At 44.2% G+C, this 19,934-nt stretch overlaps 1 protein-coding gene across 1 annotated transcript in view; it reads left to right on the top strand.

Annotated features, from left to right (window-relative positions):
- The window catches only part of LOC114644108 (dynein axonemal heavy chain 5-like), a 424,175-nt gene that overhangs the window by 143,032 nt on the left and 261,209 nt on the right, over positions 1-19,934 (top strand). Inside the window, 3 exon segments of the mRNA XM_051928807.1 lie at positions 3,837-4,036; positions 8,272-8,425; positions 8,561-8,827. Coding sequence (XP_051784767.1) covers positions 3,837-4,036; positions 8,272-8,425; positions 8,561-8,827 — 621 coding nt within the window.

Genomic DNA, 19,934 nt, shown 5'->3' on the forward strand with positions numbered 1-19,934 from the left:
CCTCACCTATGGTCATGAGCTATGGGTAGTGACCGAAAGAACGAGATCGCGAATACAAGCGGCTGAAATGAGTTTCCTCCGCAGGGTGTCTGGGCTCTCCCTTAAAGATAGGGTGAGAAGCTCAGTCATCCGGGAGGGGCTCAGAGTAGAGCCGCTGCTCCTCCGCATCGAGAGGAGTCAAGATGAGGTGGCTCGGGCATCTGATCAGGATGCCTCCTGGACGCCTCCCTGGTGAGGTGTTCCGGGCACGTCCAACCGGGAGGAGGCCCCGGGGAAGACCCAGGACACGCTGGAGGGACTATGTCTCTCGACTGGCCTGGGAACGCCTTGGGATTCTCCCGGAAGAGCTAGAAGAAGTGGCCGGGGAGAGGGAAGTCTGGGCATCTCTGCTCAAGCTGCTGCCCCCGCGACCCGACCTTGGAAAAGCGGGAGACAATGGATGGATGGATGGATGGATGGTAATGTGCAATATACTAATATAATACAATATAGAATATGTAATGTACTATTCATTAACAGGTTATGCTGCTGTACTTTGAGCAATAATAATTTGCTCTGGTTACTTGATCACTTAACACTGTATATGACATATTTGGAATTATTTGACTTTTCTTTAAATGCACCTTGGGGCTGTCACAAAAAGTAATTTCATTGTGTTACACAATGACAATAAAGTGCTTGAACTTGAACTTGAACAAAAGAGATGATCGATAATAAGATGGATGGTGTAATAAAGAAGACTGGAGGCAAAAAAAAGGTTTGAGGATGGCCACCCCGTATACTGAGATACAGTGCATCTGGAAAGTATTCACAGCACATCACTTTTTCCACATTTTGTTATGTTACAGCGTTATTCCAAAATGGATTAAATTCATTTTTTTTCCTCAGAATTCTACACACACCACCGCATGATAACAACATGAAAAAAGTTTGCTTGAGATTTTTGCAAATTTATTAAAAATAAAAAAACTGAGAAATCCCATGTCCATAAGTATTCACAGCCTTTGCTCAATACTTTGTCGATGCCCCTTTGGCAGCAATTCCAGCCTCAAGTCTTTTTGAATATGATGCCACAAGCTTGGCACACCTATCCTTGGCCAGTTTCACCCATTCCTCTTTGCAGCACCTCTCAAGCTCCATCAGGTTGGATGGGAAGCGTCGGTGCACAGCCATTTTAAGATCTCTCCAGAGATGTTCAATCAGATTCAAGTCTGGGCTCTGGCTGGGCCACTCAAGGACATTCACAGAGTTGTCCTGAAGCCACTCCTTTGATATCTTGGCTGTGTGCTTAGGGTCGTTGTCCTGCTGAAAGATGAACCGTCGCCCCAGTCTGAGGTCAAGAGCGCTCTGGAGCAGGTTTTCATCCAGGATGTCTCTGTACATTGCTGCAGTCATCTTTCCCTTTATCCTGCCTAGTCTCTCAGTCCCTGCCGCTGAAAAACATCCCCACAGCATGATGCTGCCACCACCATGCTTCACTGTAGGGATGGTGCCAGGTTTCCACCAAACGTCATGCCTGGCATTCACACCAAAGAGTTCAATCTTTGTCTCATCAGACCAGAGAATTTTCTTTCTCATGGTCTGAGAGTCCTTCAGGTGCCTTTTGGCAAACTCCAGGTGGGCTGCCATGTGCCTTTTACTAAGGAGTGGCTTCCGTCTGGCCACTCTACCATACAGGCCTGATTGGTGGATTGCTGCAGAGATGGTTGTCTTTCTGGAAGGTTCTCCTTTCTCCACAGAGGACCTCTGGAGCTCTGACAGAGTGACCATCGGGTTCTTGGTCACCTCCCTGACTAAGACCCTTCTCCCCTGATCGCTCAGTTTAGATGGCCAGCCAGCTCTAGGAAGAGTCCTGGTGGTTTCGAACTTCTTCCACTTACGGATGGTGGAGGCCACTGTGCTCATTGGGACCTTCAAAGCAGCAGAAATTTTTCTGTAACCTTCCCCAGATTTGTGCCTTGAGACAATCCTGTCTCAGAGGTCTACAGACAATTCCTTTGACTTCATGCTTGGTTTGTGCTCTGACATGAACTGTCAACTGTGGGACCTTCTATAGACAGGTGTGTGCCTTTCCAAATCATGTCCAGTCAACTGAATTTACCACAGGTGGACTCCAATGAAGCTGCAGAAACATCTCAAGGATGATCAGGGGAAACAGGATGCACCTGAGCTCAATTTTGAGCAAAGGCTGTGAATACTTATGTACATGTGCTTTCTCAATATTTTTATTTTTAATAAATTTGCAAAAACCTGAAGTAAACTTTTTTCACGTTGTCATTATGGGGTGTTGTGTGTAGAATTCTGAGGAAAAAATGAATTGAATCCATTTTGGAATAAGGCTGTAACATAACAAAATGTGGAAAAAGTGATGCGCTGTGAATACTTTACAGATGCACTGTGTATGCAAATAAAAACCAACGTGTCTTTACAGACAGGAGTCCACGACTAAACTGGCTAACACTGTGATGGCTGTTCTATTTAAATGGAGTAGACAGGAAGAGGCGGGGTATCACAGATTGGAGCCAGAAGTGAGGTCATCAGGAGGAGGGTTCTGGGAGGTGCATGTGATGTCATCAGGAGGTAGGGTTTGTAATCCGGAAGCGACCTTACTGGAAGGGCTCTTCGGCTGGTCTGCAGAGAGACAAAGGGAGAAATCTTCAGATGACAGCGCCAACCCCTGGTTTGGCTGAGAAACGACATTATTGGAGCCTGTAAAACATCTCCCATCTGCACGTGTGTGACAATGGATGAGCGAGTTGTGCAGTTGTGTGTGTGTGTATACACCATGCATTCAGAAAGTCTTGAGAGCCTATGACTCCTTTCACATTTTGTTATGCTGCAGCCTTATGCTAAAATCATTTAAATTAATTTTTTCCTCCATCAGACATCACTGAATGCTTCAGAATGACAAAGTTAAAAAACAGGATTTTAGGAGTTCATTCTCGTTAGGTGTCCTTATTGAAATACAAGTTCATTAAATTGGTCTAATTACGAGGGGGAATCAAGCTAAAGTTAGAAAGTGGGATTTATTAGAAGATGGAACGAACCTTCACAAAACTGCTCATGTCATGTCTTAATGCACTTGCGCCACCTGCCTGGAAGTGCCAGCAGAATAAAAGGTTTTGTCTCGTCCTCGCCACCACTTGTCTCCCTGAGTTATTGTCGAACATCACATGCCGAGGGGTACTATAGTCACTAGTACAAGTTACTGTGATTTTCTGGAGACCAATGTGAAGCCTGCTGTTCGATCCAAGCGGTGAGGACTGCTGTCTCAAGGGGTCCTTTTGCTGCCCACACACTGCTAAGAACACCAAGGCTTGTCTGGAGAAACTGAAGTTTGAGGTATTGGCACATCCTCCTTAATCCGCCAGATTTGGCACCATGTGATTTCCACCTTTTTGGACCACTAGAAAAACATCTGGGTGGTCTTTGATTCAGGGCAGATTAAGGACGTGAAGAAAACGGTGCAGAAGTCAAAGTCAAAGCGAACTTTATTATCCTCTCAACTATATACAAGTATACAGATCGATGAAATTGCGAAGCTCAGGGTCCACAGTGTAACAACATGAAGTGCAAATCTAAAAATTAAAATTAATTAATTAATTAAAATTAAAATAAAAATGTAAAATTTAGATTAAATTTAAAATTAAACTGAAAAATTAAGATTAAAATTAAAACACAAACAAGACAAGGCATTGAGAAGGGTGGAGACGACATGGAGATGACATCAGTTTTGTGAAGGTTTGTTCCATTTTCTATCTTTAGCTTGACTGCCCCTCTTACATTAGGAGAGCAGAAAAAGCTGAGGACTTAGCTGATGTTTATGTGTTTTTCAGGATATCTGCATCAGTGCTGTTAAGGAGAAAGACATCGAGGCCAAGCTAAAGGGCGTCATCAACGAGTGGAGCGCCCACGTGTTTACTTTCGCACAGTTTAAAACGAGAGGGGAGTTACTTCTGAAAGGATCTGACACAAGCGAAAAGGTCTCCTTGATGGAGGACAGCCTGATGATTCTGGCATCCCTCATGAGTAACAGGTATGGTACTCCGGTGGGAGGGAATGGTGATAATTCTGGATTTGCTCATTCCTAAAACACCTTTAACATGTGGAATAGTAATAGGTCAGATCAGGTTGGGGAGCGTGTTCCTGGTACGCATGATGAAACTGCTCGAGATCCTGGTTGGCAACCCCCAACAGCCAGACACGTGGTCCAGTCCAACACTCTAGAAATTAGAACATTAGAACACTCGAGATGAGAACAGGCCATTCAGCCCAACCAAGCTTGCCAGTCCTGTCCACTTATTTCTTCCAAAAAAACAGCGCGGTGGTAGTGCCGCTGCTTCGCAGTAAGGAGATAAGGGTTCGTGTTCTGCATCCTCCCTGCGTGGAGTTTGCATGTTAGAACATAAGAACAATCTAAACGAGAACAGGCCATTCAGCCCAACAAATCTTGCCTGTCCTATCCACTCAATTCTTCTAAAAAAACATCAAGTCGAGTTTTGCATGTCCATAAAGTCTTACTGTTCACCACACTACTTAGTCCCTTATTCCAAGTGTCTGTTGTTCTTTGTGTAAAGAAAAACGTCTAATGTTTGAGCGAAATTTCCCCTTCAGAAGTTTTCAACTGTGCCCCCGTGTTCTTGATGAACTCATTTTAAAATCACCGTCTCGATCCACTGAACTAATCTTATATATAATTCGACAGTCTCCTCACTCACTCACTCACTCACTCACTCACTCACTCACTCACTCACTCACTCACTCACTCACTCACTCACTCACTCACTCACTCACTCACTCACTCACTCACTCACTCACTCACTCACTCACATCTGTCCGAAGCCGAATGCGCAGTCGCCTTCTGCGCACATCGCCTTCTGTGCATGTCTGAAGCCTTCTGCGCAGCTGCCAGAAAAACCTTACGAGACCAACATCACGGCAGGCGGCGGATTTACAGCCGCGAAAATTCAAAGAGAAAGGCGACTTCGATTAAAGCTCTAGAGGCCTGAAAGGCGATTTCGACTACAGCTCGAGGCCTAATTATGCATTCATTCAATACACCTGTATCAGGTTTGTGGTGCTTATACTTATTACTATTCCACTCGTGCCCGTTTCATCTTACGTTGTCGAAACGGGCTCTTTGTCTAGTTCCCTTCATAATTTTAAACACTTCAGTCAGGTCAACCTCCTTTTTCTTAATACTATAAAGGCTCAGCTCTTTTAATCTTTCCTCATAACTCAAAATTCAATGAGATTTTGAAGAAAAGTTAATTCCAAATATTGTGTTTACTAAAGGTTTAAAGTAAAAGTGAAAATAATGCATATGTAACAATTTCCATGAAAATAACAATCTTTTAAAATTGGATATTTGGTTAACCAAACCTGGGGGTGGGCAAGTGAAGTGAGCAGGGTGCGGAGCCCCCCAGTACTGTTAAAATATGTCTTTTGTGTGGCATATCATTGCTGCTTACGCATACAGTCATTGACCTGACACTGTTTAGCATAACAATTCGTCTCAACAGCAATTTTTTCCATCACGTCATCGTCAAGAAATAACTTCAAGTCTACAATGTTGCCGGCTAATGCTCAGGCCTGAGAGTTATGTAAAACAAGTCTATACCGTTGCTCGGGACTAATGCTGTTAGCACTTTTACAAGACGCGTCTATATAGTTGTGTGGATGATGCTCAGGTCTAACGCTGAGGAGGTTAATTTCAGATGTATAAATGTAATTAATTATTATTATTCTAGTCATTTAGCCCGTTACAATAACGGGTGCTAGAACAGTAGTGCATAAACATTAGTAGGAACAGTCTACAGTCTATATTAAATGGCAAGGAGACTTTGACCTCATTCTGTTTGTTGGTCGTATTTTTCTTTGTCTTTCAGCCTTTCTTTTGTTGATGTTTACTTGCTGAGCTGACCGTTCTTCGTGGGCTGCCGCCGTGTATTGTGTGTCTTTAATTTTCTGTGACAGTAATACTGTCTTGTATGTCTGCTGGCTTGTACGTCTGTAATATACCTTGTGATGACATTAAACCAGAAAATGAAATATAAAAGTTTGGGGATTAGCCCCTTGTAATAATTTGCTTGGTCAAGATGATAGATTTGCATTTATCAGACATTCGACCAGGGCCGCTGCTGGCCAAATGGGTGCCCTAAGCAGAAATTTACTTTTGTGCCCCGTCCCCCAAATATTAGTTAGGCAGCCTTAACAGAGGTGAGGGCGCGCGCGTCATCACGTGTGCTTAGCCTACTCTGCGTTCACCGTAAAATGCAATATATACGTTTATATTTTTGTTTATTTGTATATGTATATTATTAATATTAATTTATTATTATAATATATAAAAACGATTTTTTTGAGCTGCTGGGGTGGTGCCCCCCTGGGAGTTGGTGCCCTACGCAGACTGCGTACTCTGCGTATAGGGAGCGGCGGTACTGCATTCGACAACAGTTCTTTCTTCTGTCGGCTTTTATATACACAAAGACAATCAATAATGGCTACAGGAAATAATGAAGACAGGATGTGACGTCATCAGTAACGGCCGGAAGTGACGTCATCACTGCGGGACCGGAAATTACATCATCAGTAATGGCCGGAAATGACATCATCAAGGCAGAATCGGAAGAGACGTTATAAACAGGAGCCGGAAGTGTTATGGATGGTGAAATAGATGATGAATCTTTATCTGTAATGTTAATTATCTCGGGTAGTTCATTATTTGTCTTCTTTATTTCTGTAAGGTCAGAAAGAGAGGCATTAATATCATCATACAACCCCCCATCTGATAACCATTCACTCACCTCTGGGCCTGTTGACTGCCTCCTAAGCGCACGTGTGTGACAACCTTTAATTTTCTCTGACAGTAATACTGTCTTGTACGTCCGTAATATACGTTTAATTTTCTCTGGCGGTAATACAGGCGTGCGCGTCGGTAATACGCCTTTAATTTTCTCTGACAGTAATACTGGCTTGTATGTGGCTGTAATATGTGTCACTGTATTGTGTGCCTTTAATTTCCTCTCGCAGTAATACTGGTTTGTATTTCCGTAAAACGCCTGTAACTTTCTCTAACAGTAATATCGCGCATCGCACCGTGCCCCACGCATGCGCACTTCACCAGAAGACACACACACACGGACACCTGGACGCACACAGGGATTTTATTAAAGAGGATTATTATTATTATTGTATTGTGACTGAACAGGCGAAACACTGAGGGGGATGAATACTTTTGCAAAGATAGTGTAAGGAAAGGGGGAGAGTTCAGGGGATGAGAGAGGAGTTTATGACAGGAAATTGTGAAATAAAAAAAAATAAAAAGGATGTCACGATTTATGGGGTGTTGTCAGGGGGTGAATTAGTATGGTGGGGGTATATATAGCGGCGTAACAGTGTTTAATGCTAAATGAATTTTCAGTGGTCACATGGTGGATGCCTCATCGCCGTTATGAATCCTGTATTATACCGTACGTCTTTTGAGCTATTGGGGGTTCCATTGTAATAAGGAATTATGGGTGTTGGGGATCTAATAGGAAACAGATTAAAATAAAAAGATGATGTAGCAAGATGTAACATGTACTCAGCAATGACCTCAGCAAAAAAAGGGGAGCGTGTTACAGCTTTGATTAAAAACCTGCCTCTGCCTTTCTCTTTTTGGTAAATACAGGATTGTTGCCTTCAGATATAACAAATCGGTAATGTAACAAAGCAGGACAAACACACTTGGAATTGCAGTGGGGTGAATACTTTGACAAGCCACTGTAAACCACACAACACCCAGCATGTGAAAAGAAAATTGTACAGTAATTTTGTCTTTCGTGAGAAAGCCCCGCCCCTCTGGGGTGAAAGGTCATTATGGAGGGAAGAAGATGAGCGTTGAAGGAAAATGACCATCTGGGCTTTTATAAAATGGCTGAATCTCAAAGTATTGGTATGTTTTTGTTTGAAAATGACATGTGTAAGCTATTTCGCAACATGTGTATTAATCTCGAAATGCAGATCAATGCTCGATAACTCTCTTGGCATGACAAAATGGACGTATTCAGTGAGTTTTAAGCTTTCGTTTTCTGGTGGTGCCCTGTGCTCCATAGCCTCCATTATAAGGTGCCAGTATGGGTAAAGGTGTTTTGTAATATTAATAGAAAACACACAATTTCATGTGGAAAATGTTTATGCTTTAAAACATTCTACTCCGCTCTAAATTTTGGGTGCTTATTTCTGATATAATGGCACTCTGACAATCATTTTTTTTGGTTTGTTTCACAGGTATAATGCACCCTTTAAACCCACAATTCAGCAGTGGGTCCAAAAGCTCTCTAACACCACGGAGATTATCGAGAACTGGCTGACTGTCCAGAACCTCTGGATCTATCTGGAAGCCGTGTTTGTCGGAGGGGACATTGCAAAACAGCTTCCGCAGGTTAGACGAACGTTCACTGTCCTTAAGCCGCTCTTAACGTCCTGAAGGTCTGGGACTTCAGTTGCGATTGAAATGTTTTGCTTTGTTAGGAATGTTGCATATTCCGAAAAACCTACGTATATGTTGTGATTTCAGGAAGCCAAAAGATTCCAGAACATCGACAAATCCTGGCAAAAAATAATGCAGCGAGCCCACGAGATCCCAAACATCGTTCATTGCTGTGTGGGCGATGAAACTCTTGCTCAGCTCCTGCCTCACTTGCTGGAACAACTGGAGATGTGTCAGAAATCGCTGACCGGCTACCTGGAGAAGAAGAGGCTCGTCTTCCCGAGGTTCTTCTTTGTGTCAGATCCTGCTCTCTTGGAAATTCTTGGTCAGGCGTCTGACTCCCATACCATCCAGGTTAGAAGTGATTAATGAATGTATGGTTGTTGTAACTCTACAGTACTGTTAAAAAAAAAAAATGAAACTTGATGGGGTGAAGAAATTGGGGGCTCATCCAGAGCATGGAAGCTACCAACATAGGGCTGTGATCTGAAACCTCCTAACTGTGTGACAAGACACTCAATACAGAGGGGATGCAGAAGGTTTTCAGACCCCTTCACTTTACCATGTTCTAGATTTAATTTTATATGGATAATGTTGGCATTTTGTACCTATCAATCTAATATATATTTATTCAGTGGATACTTGACTCTGAATTTGAATCCGAATCAGATTTATTGGCCATGTATGCACACATACAAGGAACTTGACTCCGGTTTTGGTCACTCTTCAATTATAAGTTACATAATTGATATAAACACAACAGTTAATCACAAAAAAACACAAGACAGAGAATGTAAATATATATATATTGGGGAACCAGCCCGGACATAGACAGGCAGACACAGATGGTTCAAAACCACACACACATTTATTATACATATTTACAAATGAAAGTCCCAAAGCACACAACCCAGTGCCCCTGCACCAAGTACCCTCAGTCCAGGCCTCTTCCAATGCCTTCCTTCAGCGCCTCCACTCCTCTCCTCCGAGCTACGTCCACTTCAACCCGACTGCAGCTCCTGAATGGAGTGAGGCGGCCCCTTTTAAGTCCACCTGGATGCCTTTTGATGAGCTTCCTGCGGCACTTCCTGATGTGGCGGAAGTGCCACATGAGCACCAGGAAGCACTCTGGGTGTCCCTGGTAATCCTTCCACCAGCACTTCCGGGTGTTGGCAGAAGTGCTGACATCCAGGGCTCTTCTCAGGCATTCGGGCGCCCCCCCTGGCAGTGACCAGGGCCCCTATAGTTTTCAATCGACCACATGCCTTGGAACGGTGCTCACCATGCTTTTGCTGTCGAAGCGTTCTTCAATAACAACGAACCCATCATCACTATGCAACGCGCCTTCCGAACGCACTTCCGCATTCTTCCTAACGGTGACGTCCCAAATTCTTCAATGGGTGACTTAATTTAGACAGACGAGTCCAACATTGAACAGAAAATCTCCAGGCCATCCTCGGACCGTACGAACACCTGAAAACATCCAAACTATAAGGGTATCCATTTTGCAGTCTCCTAGACGTTCAGCGTTCGGCATTTCCAACACGTCTTTGATTTTGCACAAGGACCTTCATTTCCATCCATGCAAAATGATGGCAGTGCAGGAACTCACTGAGAGAGACTGGGAGAGCCGTAGAGAATTGTGCACCAGCATTCAGCGAGATGCCATCGTCATGTGACGTCAGCGACGAGGCACATTTCCATTTGAATGGTTGTGTAAATAAGTAAAACATTCACTGTTGGGCTGAAACCAACCGTCGTGAACTTCATCAGGGACCCTCCACACAGTGAGCACACGTGTTACAGTTTGGTGTGTTGTTGCAGAATTTGGCATTGTAGGCTATTATTTTTTTGAGGAGTGGGGAGCAACGGTCACCGTCACTTCACAACGTTACATTGAAATGCTTGAGAACTTTTTGCGGCCCCAACTGGAAGAAATGGATGTGGTGGATGCCTGGTTTGAACAGGATGGAGCAACAGCTCATATGGTGCGGAGGTGTTTCTGGGGAAGCTGATCTTCCTGCATGGCCTTCACGTTCGCCTGATCTCGCTCAGTGTGCGCCTCTCTCAAGTCAAAGGTATACACAAATCGACCTCAAAACCTTGAAGCCCTCAAAGATGCCAATCGCCACGAAATCTCTGCTATTCCCCTTGAAATGGCCGAACGAGTCATGCGAGTGTTCAGAAATCGTCTCGAAGAGTGCATCGCTAATGATGGCCACCACCTTGAAGACGTCATTTTTAAAATACAGTGAATGAAATACGGGAGACCTTGGGAGGCCTGGGTGGAAGTAATTAACCATTTGTGATCTTGATGGCCCGTGGAAGGAAAAAACTGTTCTTATATCTGTTTGTTTTGGCGTATATTAACTCTTTTAGGGCTATTTTTTTTTTGTTTCTTTTCTCCCAGGGCTGAATATTTTTCCAAAAACTAACATTTTTTAAAAAAGAACACAAAGCAATTGTTTAACATATCAAATCAACACAAAATATTTACTTTTGACAAATGTTACTGTCTTGCATGTTGTATGAGCCTGCATACTCTATGATTTCACATACATGTCACATACATTTTACACAGCAAAGTCTGATCTCGCTCAAAGCAGCCAATTTCAGTCATTGCCACATTGCACTCCTTACAATACGTGTTGCTTTGGTGCCTATTTTTCAATTGTCTGTTGCTGCACTTTCTCACATATATATTGTTAGTGTGTACTGTAGAGAGACAAGTCACCCATTTGCCATCGTGCCATGCCACTGCCACCAAGTTTTCTGCCTGCATGAAAACCGTATTGTCACCTCTTTTCATCTTCTGAAACTTTATGAACTTTATGTATGGCATTATAGCCTGGCTCACCCCATGGGATTTGCTTCTGTTTATTACAGAAGTGAATAAAACTTTGCAGCAGCACGTACCTAAGTCACCAGGGGACAAAACACGTTTGGACCAATGCTCCCTGAAGTTATATCACCAGTTCTTTCCCATCTCTATTTGTAATGCCACAGCGCGCTTCATCTCGTCTTTCGTTGTGGGTTTCCACTTTGAAAAACGAGAATGCGATGCAAACGCAGCCCGCGATTCAAAAAAAATCTCTGCCTACCTGTTTGTCTCGTCTGACAGTAGCTGAAAAGCAGCATCAGGAGAGAGCAGCCTGAAGTACAGCAGCTGGTGATCTGTCGTGTCCAACAGCAAGCCATGCCGTCTTGTAAACTCCGGTAGCCAGATCGGCTCTCAACGGATCAATGTCTGTGTATTTATCCCATGCGAACCTTGCCGTAGATGCATCGGCTGTGCAAAGGCACTCAACTGGCAGCAGATCATCGGCTGGTGTCTGATCAGCTGATGCCTGCTTCTCACTCTCTTGCTTGATCTCCTGATCACTGCCAATAAAATCTGATTCTGAAAAATCAAGAGTCCGACTCCGCGATAATGTGCAAAACATCGTCTGCCGAGTGTTTTCTTTTCTGCACTTGCTTTGCTGCTTTTTCACATGTCGGTGCCATCTTGCCATTGTTTACATTTCGCAACTCACGCACACGCAAGGTTTAGTTGCCGAGTCAACGAGTCTAGCATTCCTCCAAGCAGAGGGAATGCCTGTGACGTGACAGTGAGATTTGTCGCCATTAACAGCTGATTGTCGCCCCCTATCCCTGGATGTCGACTTTTGTCGACATTAGCCTTCAACCCCTCCTGTCGACAAAAGTCGACATCCGCCCTAAAAGAGTTAATCTATAACGCCTGGCCAGTGGAAGAAGTTCAAAAAGGCTGCGGCCAGGGTGTGAGGGGTCAGTGATGATTTTCCCTGCTCGTTTCATGACTCTGCAATAGTATAGGTCCTGTAAAAGTGGGCAAACTGGCACCAATGATATTTTCGGCAGACCTGATTATTTGATGTGGCCTGTTTTTGTCAGGTTTGGTTGCTGATCTAAACCTGTTGAAGCGAAAAATACGCAATTTGAATGAAGGCTCTAGGAGTTGGAGGATAGGCCAACAGAGTGTGACGGATGGCCGGGGCGCCCCTTCACTACATCTGCCAGGGGGACAAGGGTGGGAAGCCCAGCATCTCCCCCTGGATGCTAGATGGCAGCCTCCCTGGGTTGCAGCGGTGCCTCGGACTCCCCCAGGGCTTCATGGGGGTTGGAGTTCTGTGCAGCTCTGTGGGGGTCTGCAGGCGCCGCCAGGGGGTGCTGCAACAGGAGCAGTTGACCCCTTTTGGGCACTAGCTTCACCTTACTAGGATGTGCAGCCGGATGTCGGCAATCAACCACCTGGAGCACTTCTAGGTACCCAATAAAAGGGAGCCAGTGACCACCATTCAGCGGCCAGAGTCGGGAGGTGGAGGACAAAGCTGTGAAGGAGTGCTGGTGAAAGAGAAAGGAGTGTGTGGTGATTCAGTGTTTAGTGCTTGGGACTGTGTTGTGGCTGGGGGGTTCACGGGGAAGACGTGCCCTCCAGCTGAACAAAAATAAAAGTCTTTTTATTTTATACGTGCCTCCCGTGTCAATCTGTGTCGGGTTGGGCGCTATATAGCGTCCTTCTTACAAGAGTAATTAGTTTTATTGCAATAAACTATAATAACAAACTCAACCCAATTAGGCCAAACTGAGCTGAGCCCCGAACAGGCCCAAAAATCACAGTTTATACCAGTGGTTCTCAATCTGTGGGATGGGCTCCCCTAGGGGGGCACAAAGTAACAAACAGGGGGGCGCGAAGATGTGAAAAAAAGAAATCAAGAATCAAAAATATGAAAAATACATCTATTGAAACCAAAACAAATGAACTTAAACTACATTCTGATACTAGAAAAATATAGAGTTAGATAAATGTCGATAAAAGTTAAGCAGGTATAATAAAAAATGCATCTATGACCTTCCTCTTCTCCTCTTACCTGGCAGCTCTATCCTTAGCACCCTTCTCTCAATATACCCAGCATCTCTCCTCTGCCCATGTCCAAACCAACGCAATCTCGCCTCTCTGACTTTGTCTCCCAACCGTCCCACCTGAGCTGACCCTCTAATGTCCTCATTCCTAATCCTGTCCACCCTCGTCACACTCAGTGCAAATCTTAGCATCTTTAACTCTGTCACCTCCAGCTCTGTCCCCTGTGCCACCGTCTCCAGCCCATATAACAGAGCTGGTCTCACTACCATCCTGTAGACCAGCGGTTCTCAATCTGTGGGATGGGCCCCCCCTAGGGGGGGCACGAAGTAACAAACAGGGAGGCGTGAAGATGTGAAAAAAAGAAAACAAGAATCAAAAATATGAAAAATATATCTATTGAAACCAAAACAAATTAACTTAAACTACATTCAGATACTAGAAAAATAAATATAGAGTTAGATAAATGTCAATAAAAGTTAAGTAGGTATAATAAAATATGCATCTATGACCTTCCTCTTCTCCTCTTACCTGGCAGCTCTATCCTTAGCACCCTTCTCTCAATATACCCAGCATGTCTCCTCTGCCCATGTCCAAACCAACGCATTCTCGCCTCTTTGACTTTGTCTCCAAACTGTCCCACCTGAGCCAGTGGCGTAGCGTAGTGGGGGCGGCAGGGGTGGCCCGCTCTGGGCGGCACTTTTAGGGGGCAGCAAAATTTCACAATAAATAATAATAATATCTTGTAAAAATCTGAACCATACCTAAATAAGGGGGCGCCGGAATTTTCCTCCGCCCCGGGCGGCTGACACCCACGCTACGCTACTGACCTGAGCTGACCCTCTAATGTCCTCATTCGTAATCCTGTCCGTCCTCGTCACACCCAACGCAAATCTTAGCATCTTTAACTCTGCCAACTCCAGCTCTGTCCCCTGTGCCACCGTCTCCAGCCCATATAACAGAGCTGGTCTCACTACCATCCTTAAGACCAGCAGTTCTCAATCTGTGGGACGGGCCCCCCTAGGGGGGCGCGAAGTAACAAACAGGGGGGGGCGCGAAGATGTGAAAAAAAGAAAACAAGAATCAAAAATATGAAAAATACATCTATTGAAACCAAAACAAATTAACTTAAACTACATTCTGATACAAGAAAAATAAATCTAGAGTTAGATAAATGTCGATAAAAGTTAAGTAGGTATACTAAAATATGCATCTATGATAAATCATTAATTAAAGAAGAACAAATTGGCATTAGTGGGCTCCTTTCAAACAAACGTTAGGGGGGGGGGGCGCGATTAAAACTGTTATGAAAACTCGGGTCGCAAATACTTAAAGGTTGGGAAACGCTGATTTATATAATCATTGCTTATCGTCTTGACTTCGCTCGTAACAATGCATTTGCTGTCTATTCTGACTCCCTACTCAAGCTGGCTTCTCATGGGCCTTTTTTAGGCCACCAATTTTTTCTGCATCTCATCATTCAATACCGTTTTCTGCTTCCCTTATTTCTTAGCTGACCTTTGTGAGCCCTGAAGTCGGAAAACGACGAGATAAACACCAATTTAAAATTAAAAGCAATTTCTTTATTATTTATTCTTGGTGAGTTAGAGAGATTGTGAGACTGCCACCCCAGCTCAGCCAACTGATTTGAGTTCGGGCAGACTGGAGAAAAAGCAAAACTGTTCTGTCTTTTATCATCTAGCTTGTTCATTAGCCAAAGAGAGAACAGGAAAAAAATCATAACAGTTCATTTTGAGGTCATACATAAATTAGGGTTACATCTTAATTTATGACATACAGAAGTATAGAAAAACAAAGCAGTACCAGGCACATACATTTTCTAAAGACTGTGACCTTCTCAGTACACACACACAAACCCATTTTAAGCAGTTTTCTTAAAGTTCATTGCATTAGTTATAAAGACATTACATTCTTATAACTTTAATATCTTCACTAGATCATATTTGTTTGATTAGATTAATAATCCTTTGTAGCAGTAGATTTTCTGATCCACCTCTTGAACCCTCAGGTACCACTCCAAACACCAGGTAAAAGTATAATTATTATTTATTTTATAATAACTATGTGCACAAAGAATCCTCCACTCCACACTATTCATACAACAACTAATCAACAATAATAGTCTCTGCTCCGCTCCCAGACACTTAGCCACCCTACCTCCCAGCTCAGCTCAATGTCTGGGCTTTCCCATGGTCCTTTATACCCCCTTATGTTCAACCCGGAGTGTCTTCTTGTCATGTGACTATGACACACTTCCGGGTTATAGGGCACGTAAGAGTCTGGCAGCCTCCCACAGCGACTCCCGGTGGTCCCCAAGGTATCCAGCAGGGCTGTGCATAAAAACTACAAAGTCCATGAGGCCCTGCTGGAATTCGGGGCACGTCCACGCTGTCGGGAGAGCTCCTCCTGGCGGCCTGGGGGTGAGGGCCGGAAAACTCTTGACTCTTGCCAACCATTCATCACACCTTATTTATTTATATATATATAAAATCCTTATGTGCGTCCAGGCGTCCGTGTGTGTGTGTCTTCTGGTGAAGTGCGCATGCGCGGGGCACGGTGCGATGTGCGATATTACTGTCAGAGAAAGTTAAAGGCGTTTTACGGAAATACAAACCAGTATTACTGCGAGAGGAAATTAAAGGTACACAATACAGTGACGCATATTACAGCCACATACAAGCCAGTATTACTGTCAGAGGAGATTAAAGGCATATTACCGACGCGCACACCTGTATTACCACCAGAGAAAATTAAAGGTATATTACGGACGTACAAGCCAGCGGACGTACAAGACGGTATCCTTCAATAAGGGCGCGCACAAAAAGGCGAGCCTCAAAAGGGCGACCTCAATTGGGCGCAGCGAATAAAGGCGCGCGTAAATAAAGATCTGCACCTTTGTTGCTCTTCACATATTCCAGAGCCATTTGAACTAAATTATCTACGAACGCCTTTATTCGCCGCGCTCAATTGAGGTCGCACTTTTGAAGTTCGCCTTTTTGTGCATGCTCTTATTGAATAGAGCCGTACAAGACAGTATTACTGTCACAGAAAATTAAAGACACACAATACACGGCGGCAGCCCACGAAGAACGGTCAGCTCAGCAAGTAAACATCAGCAAAAGAAAGGCTGAAAGAAAGAAAAATACGACCAACAAAAAGAAGGAGGTCAAAGTCCCTTGCCATTTAATATAGACTGTACCTACTAATGTTTATGCACTACTGTTCTAGCGCCCGTTATTGTAACGGGCTAAATGACTAGTTAATTCATAAATGACAATTTTGTCTTATATTTTTAAGCAAGAGTGGAGAAAACGATCACATTGATTTATAATATCACAGGGTGTTCTGTTAATATCAAGAGGAATCGAGGTTAAATCAACAAAGCCATGTAACTTTCCTTCTAGCAACAAGAGTTGAACTAAAATGTAAGGGTAAGTTTTGTTGCAGTTTACAGCTGACTACCGTCCTCTACTCCTGAATTTTGACAAAAGTCGACATCAGCCCTGAAAGAGTTAACCTGCAAATGCTGAGCGCTTTGAGTAGTGAGAAAAGCGCTATATAAATGCAAAGAATTATTATTATTATTATCCATCTTGTAAACCCGCTTTTTCAGGGCCAGCTCAGAGGGAAGATGGAGTGAATCCCAGCAAGCAAAACACCTGTAGAGGGCGCCATGTCCATCACAGGGAGTCCCACCCTGTATAATTAGAAATGCAGCTTTTAATGAAATGACTTCTGATCACAGGGGGTCTATTGGGATATCTTGAGAAGAGGCTGCTGAAATGAATCTTGACAACCTGGTGATCACAGGTCTAGAAAAGAAAAAAATAGAAAGAATGAGGAGGCACTAATGATATGCACATGTGTGATGTGTTTTGTGTTTGCCCCTAATACATTTTCCAGCTACATCCCCACACATCCTTGTGCTGTCATTTTTACAAGAATCATCTCCCCAGGCGCCATCATTATTCACATGTCTCCCAGATGCTATGATTTCAGATGAGTTCTGCCGGGCAGCTGCTGCTTGAATTCTGCAAAACACAAACACACAAAAGCAAAAATATACCCACGGGGTGGGGAGCAACTTACAAGGTCATGTGAGATCCGAATGCCTCAGATTTAGTGTAATTTGTAAAGAATACCTGCACATATATAGGATAAAGACATACTGGAAGGCTGAGCACACCTTCTTCTTCTTCTTTCGGCTGCTCCCGTTAGGGGTCACCACAGCGGATCATCTTCTTCCATATCTTCCTGTCCTCGTCATCTTGCTCTGTTAACCCGTCACCTGCATGTCCTCTCTCACCACATCCATAAACCTTCTCTTAGGCCTTCCTCTTCTCCTCTTTCCTGGCAGCTCTATCCTTAGCATCCTTCTCCCAATATACCAAGCATCTCTCCTCTGCACATGTCCAAACCAACACAATCTCGCCTCTCTGACTTTGTCTCCAAAACGTCCCACCTGAGCTGACCCTCTAATGTCCTCATTTCTAATCCTGTCCATCCTCGTCACACCCAATGCAAATCTTAACTTCTTTAACTCTGCCACCTCCAGCTCTGTCTCCTGTGCCATCGTCTCCAGGCCATATAACATAGCTGGTCTCACTACCGTCCTGTAGACCTTCCCTTTCACTCTTGCTGATACCCGTCTGTCACAAATCACTCCTGACACTCTTCTCCACCCTGCCTGCACTCTCTTTTTCACCTCTGTTCCACAATCCCCATTACCCTGTACTGTTGATCCCAAGTATTTAAACTCATCCGCCTTCGCCAACTCTACTCCCCTCATCCTCACCATTCCACTGATCTCCTTCTCATTCACACACATGTATTCTATCTTGGTGGTCCTACTGACCTTCATTCCTCTCCTCTCTAGAGCAGATCTCCACCTCTCCAGGGTCTCCTCCACCTGCTCCCTACTCTCACTACAGATCACAATGTCATCAGCAAACATCAAAGTCCACGGGGACTCCTGTCTAATCTCGTCTGTCAGCCTGTCCATCACCATTGCAAATAAGAAAGGGCGCAGAGCTGATACCTTACTAGCTTGATGCCTGCTACCATTATTTACAGCCAGAAAGTTCACCTTCTCTCTCTAAGCGAGGGGCCCATCTTTCTCTGGCTCTCCTGCACGTTGTGGCACCCACAGGGCACGTGCCAGCCACCCTAACCCGAAACAGACAGATGCAGAAGGCACAAGTTCAAACATGCACCCTCTTTATTGTCTTTTTCTCCCTTGCGGGAAACATCTTTCTCCGTCTCCCACAAGTCTAGCACAGTCCAAAAAGCGCAAGCACAATGCCACACAAATTCTTCATCTTTTTCTCTTTCTTTCGTCTCCATCCTTCCGTCTCAGGCTCCCAGAGTAGCAGTTGCTGGCCCCTTTTTATAAGGCTCCCGGAAGTGCTCCGGGTGCTTGATGACCCACTTCCGGGTGTGGCGGAAGAACTGCCCATGAGGGCTCAGCAGCTGCTGCAGCGCCCACTGATCCAAACAGGGCTGTAACCAACTCCACCTCCCATGGAGCCCTGCGGGAGTCCGAGGCACCGCTGCAACCCGGGGGGATTACCATCAAGTGCTCCGGGGGACGTAACGTTCTGCCTATGCTTGCTCCCCCGGCCCTCCCAGTGTGGAGTTGTCCCGGCTGCCCACCACTATGTCTAACCTTTGGCTTAATGAACTGTTGTTGGTTTCTACATCATACAGAACAATAAAAAAATATATGTAGGCACCAGTAACGGCGCAATGCACATTAGTGCACTGAATACACTTAGAACATTAGAACACTCGAGACGAGAATAGGCCATTCAGCCCAACAAAGCTCGCCAATCCTATCCACTTATTTCTTCCAAAAAAACATCAAGTCGAGTTTTGAAAGACCCTAAAGTCTTACTGTCCACCACACTACTTGGTCACTTATTCCAAGTTTCTATCGTTCTTTGAGTAAAAAAAAGCTTCCTAATGTTTGTGCGAAATTTTCCCTTAACAAGTTTCTAGCTGTGTCCCTGTGTTCTTGATGAACTCATTTTAAAATAACAGTCTCGATCCACTGGACTAATTCCCTTAATAATTTTAAACACTTCAATCAGGTCACCTCTTAATCTTCTTTATCTTAAACTGTAAAGGCTCAGCTCTTTTCATCTTTCCTCATAATTCAACCCCTGTAGCCCCTGAATCAGCCTAGTCGCTCTTCTCTGGACTTTCTCTAGTTCTGTTATGTCCTTTTTGTAGACTGGAGACCAAAACTGCACACAGGACTCCAGATGAGGCCTCACCAGTGTGTTATAAAGTTTGAGCAGAGCCTCCTGTGACTTGTAATCAAGGCGCTATATAACCTGACATTCTGTTAGCCTTCTTAATGGCTTCTGAACACTGTCTGGAAGTCGATAGCTTAGAGTCCACTATGACTCCTAACTCCTTCTCATAAGGTGGACTCTCGATTTTCAGACCACCCATTGTGTATTCAAATCTCACATTTTTACTTCCTATGCGTAATACTTTACATTTATGGACATTAATTTTCATCTGCCACAAATCTGCCCAAGCCTGTATGCTATCCAA

Source organism: Erpetoichthys calabaricus, chromosome 6 (genome assembly GCF_900747795.2).
Source record: "Erpetoichthys calabaricus chromosome 6, fErpCal1.3, whole genome shotgun sequence".
Lineage (NCBI taxonomy): Eukaryota > Metazoa > Chordata > Cladistia > Polypteriformes > Polypteridae > Erpetoichthys > Erpetoichthys calabaricus.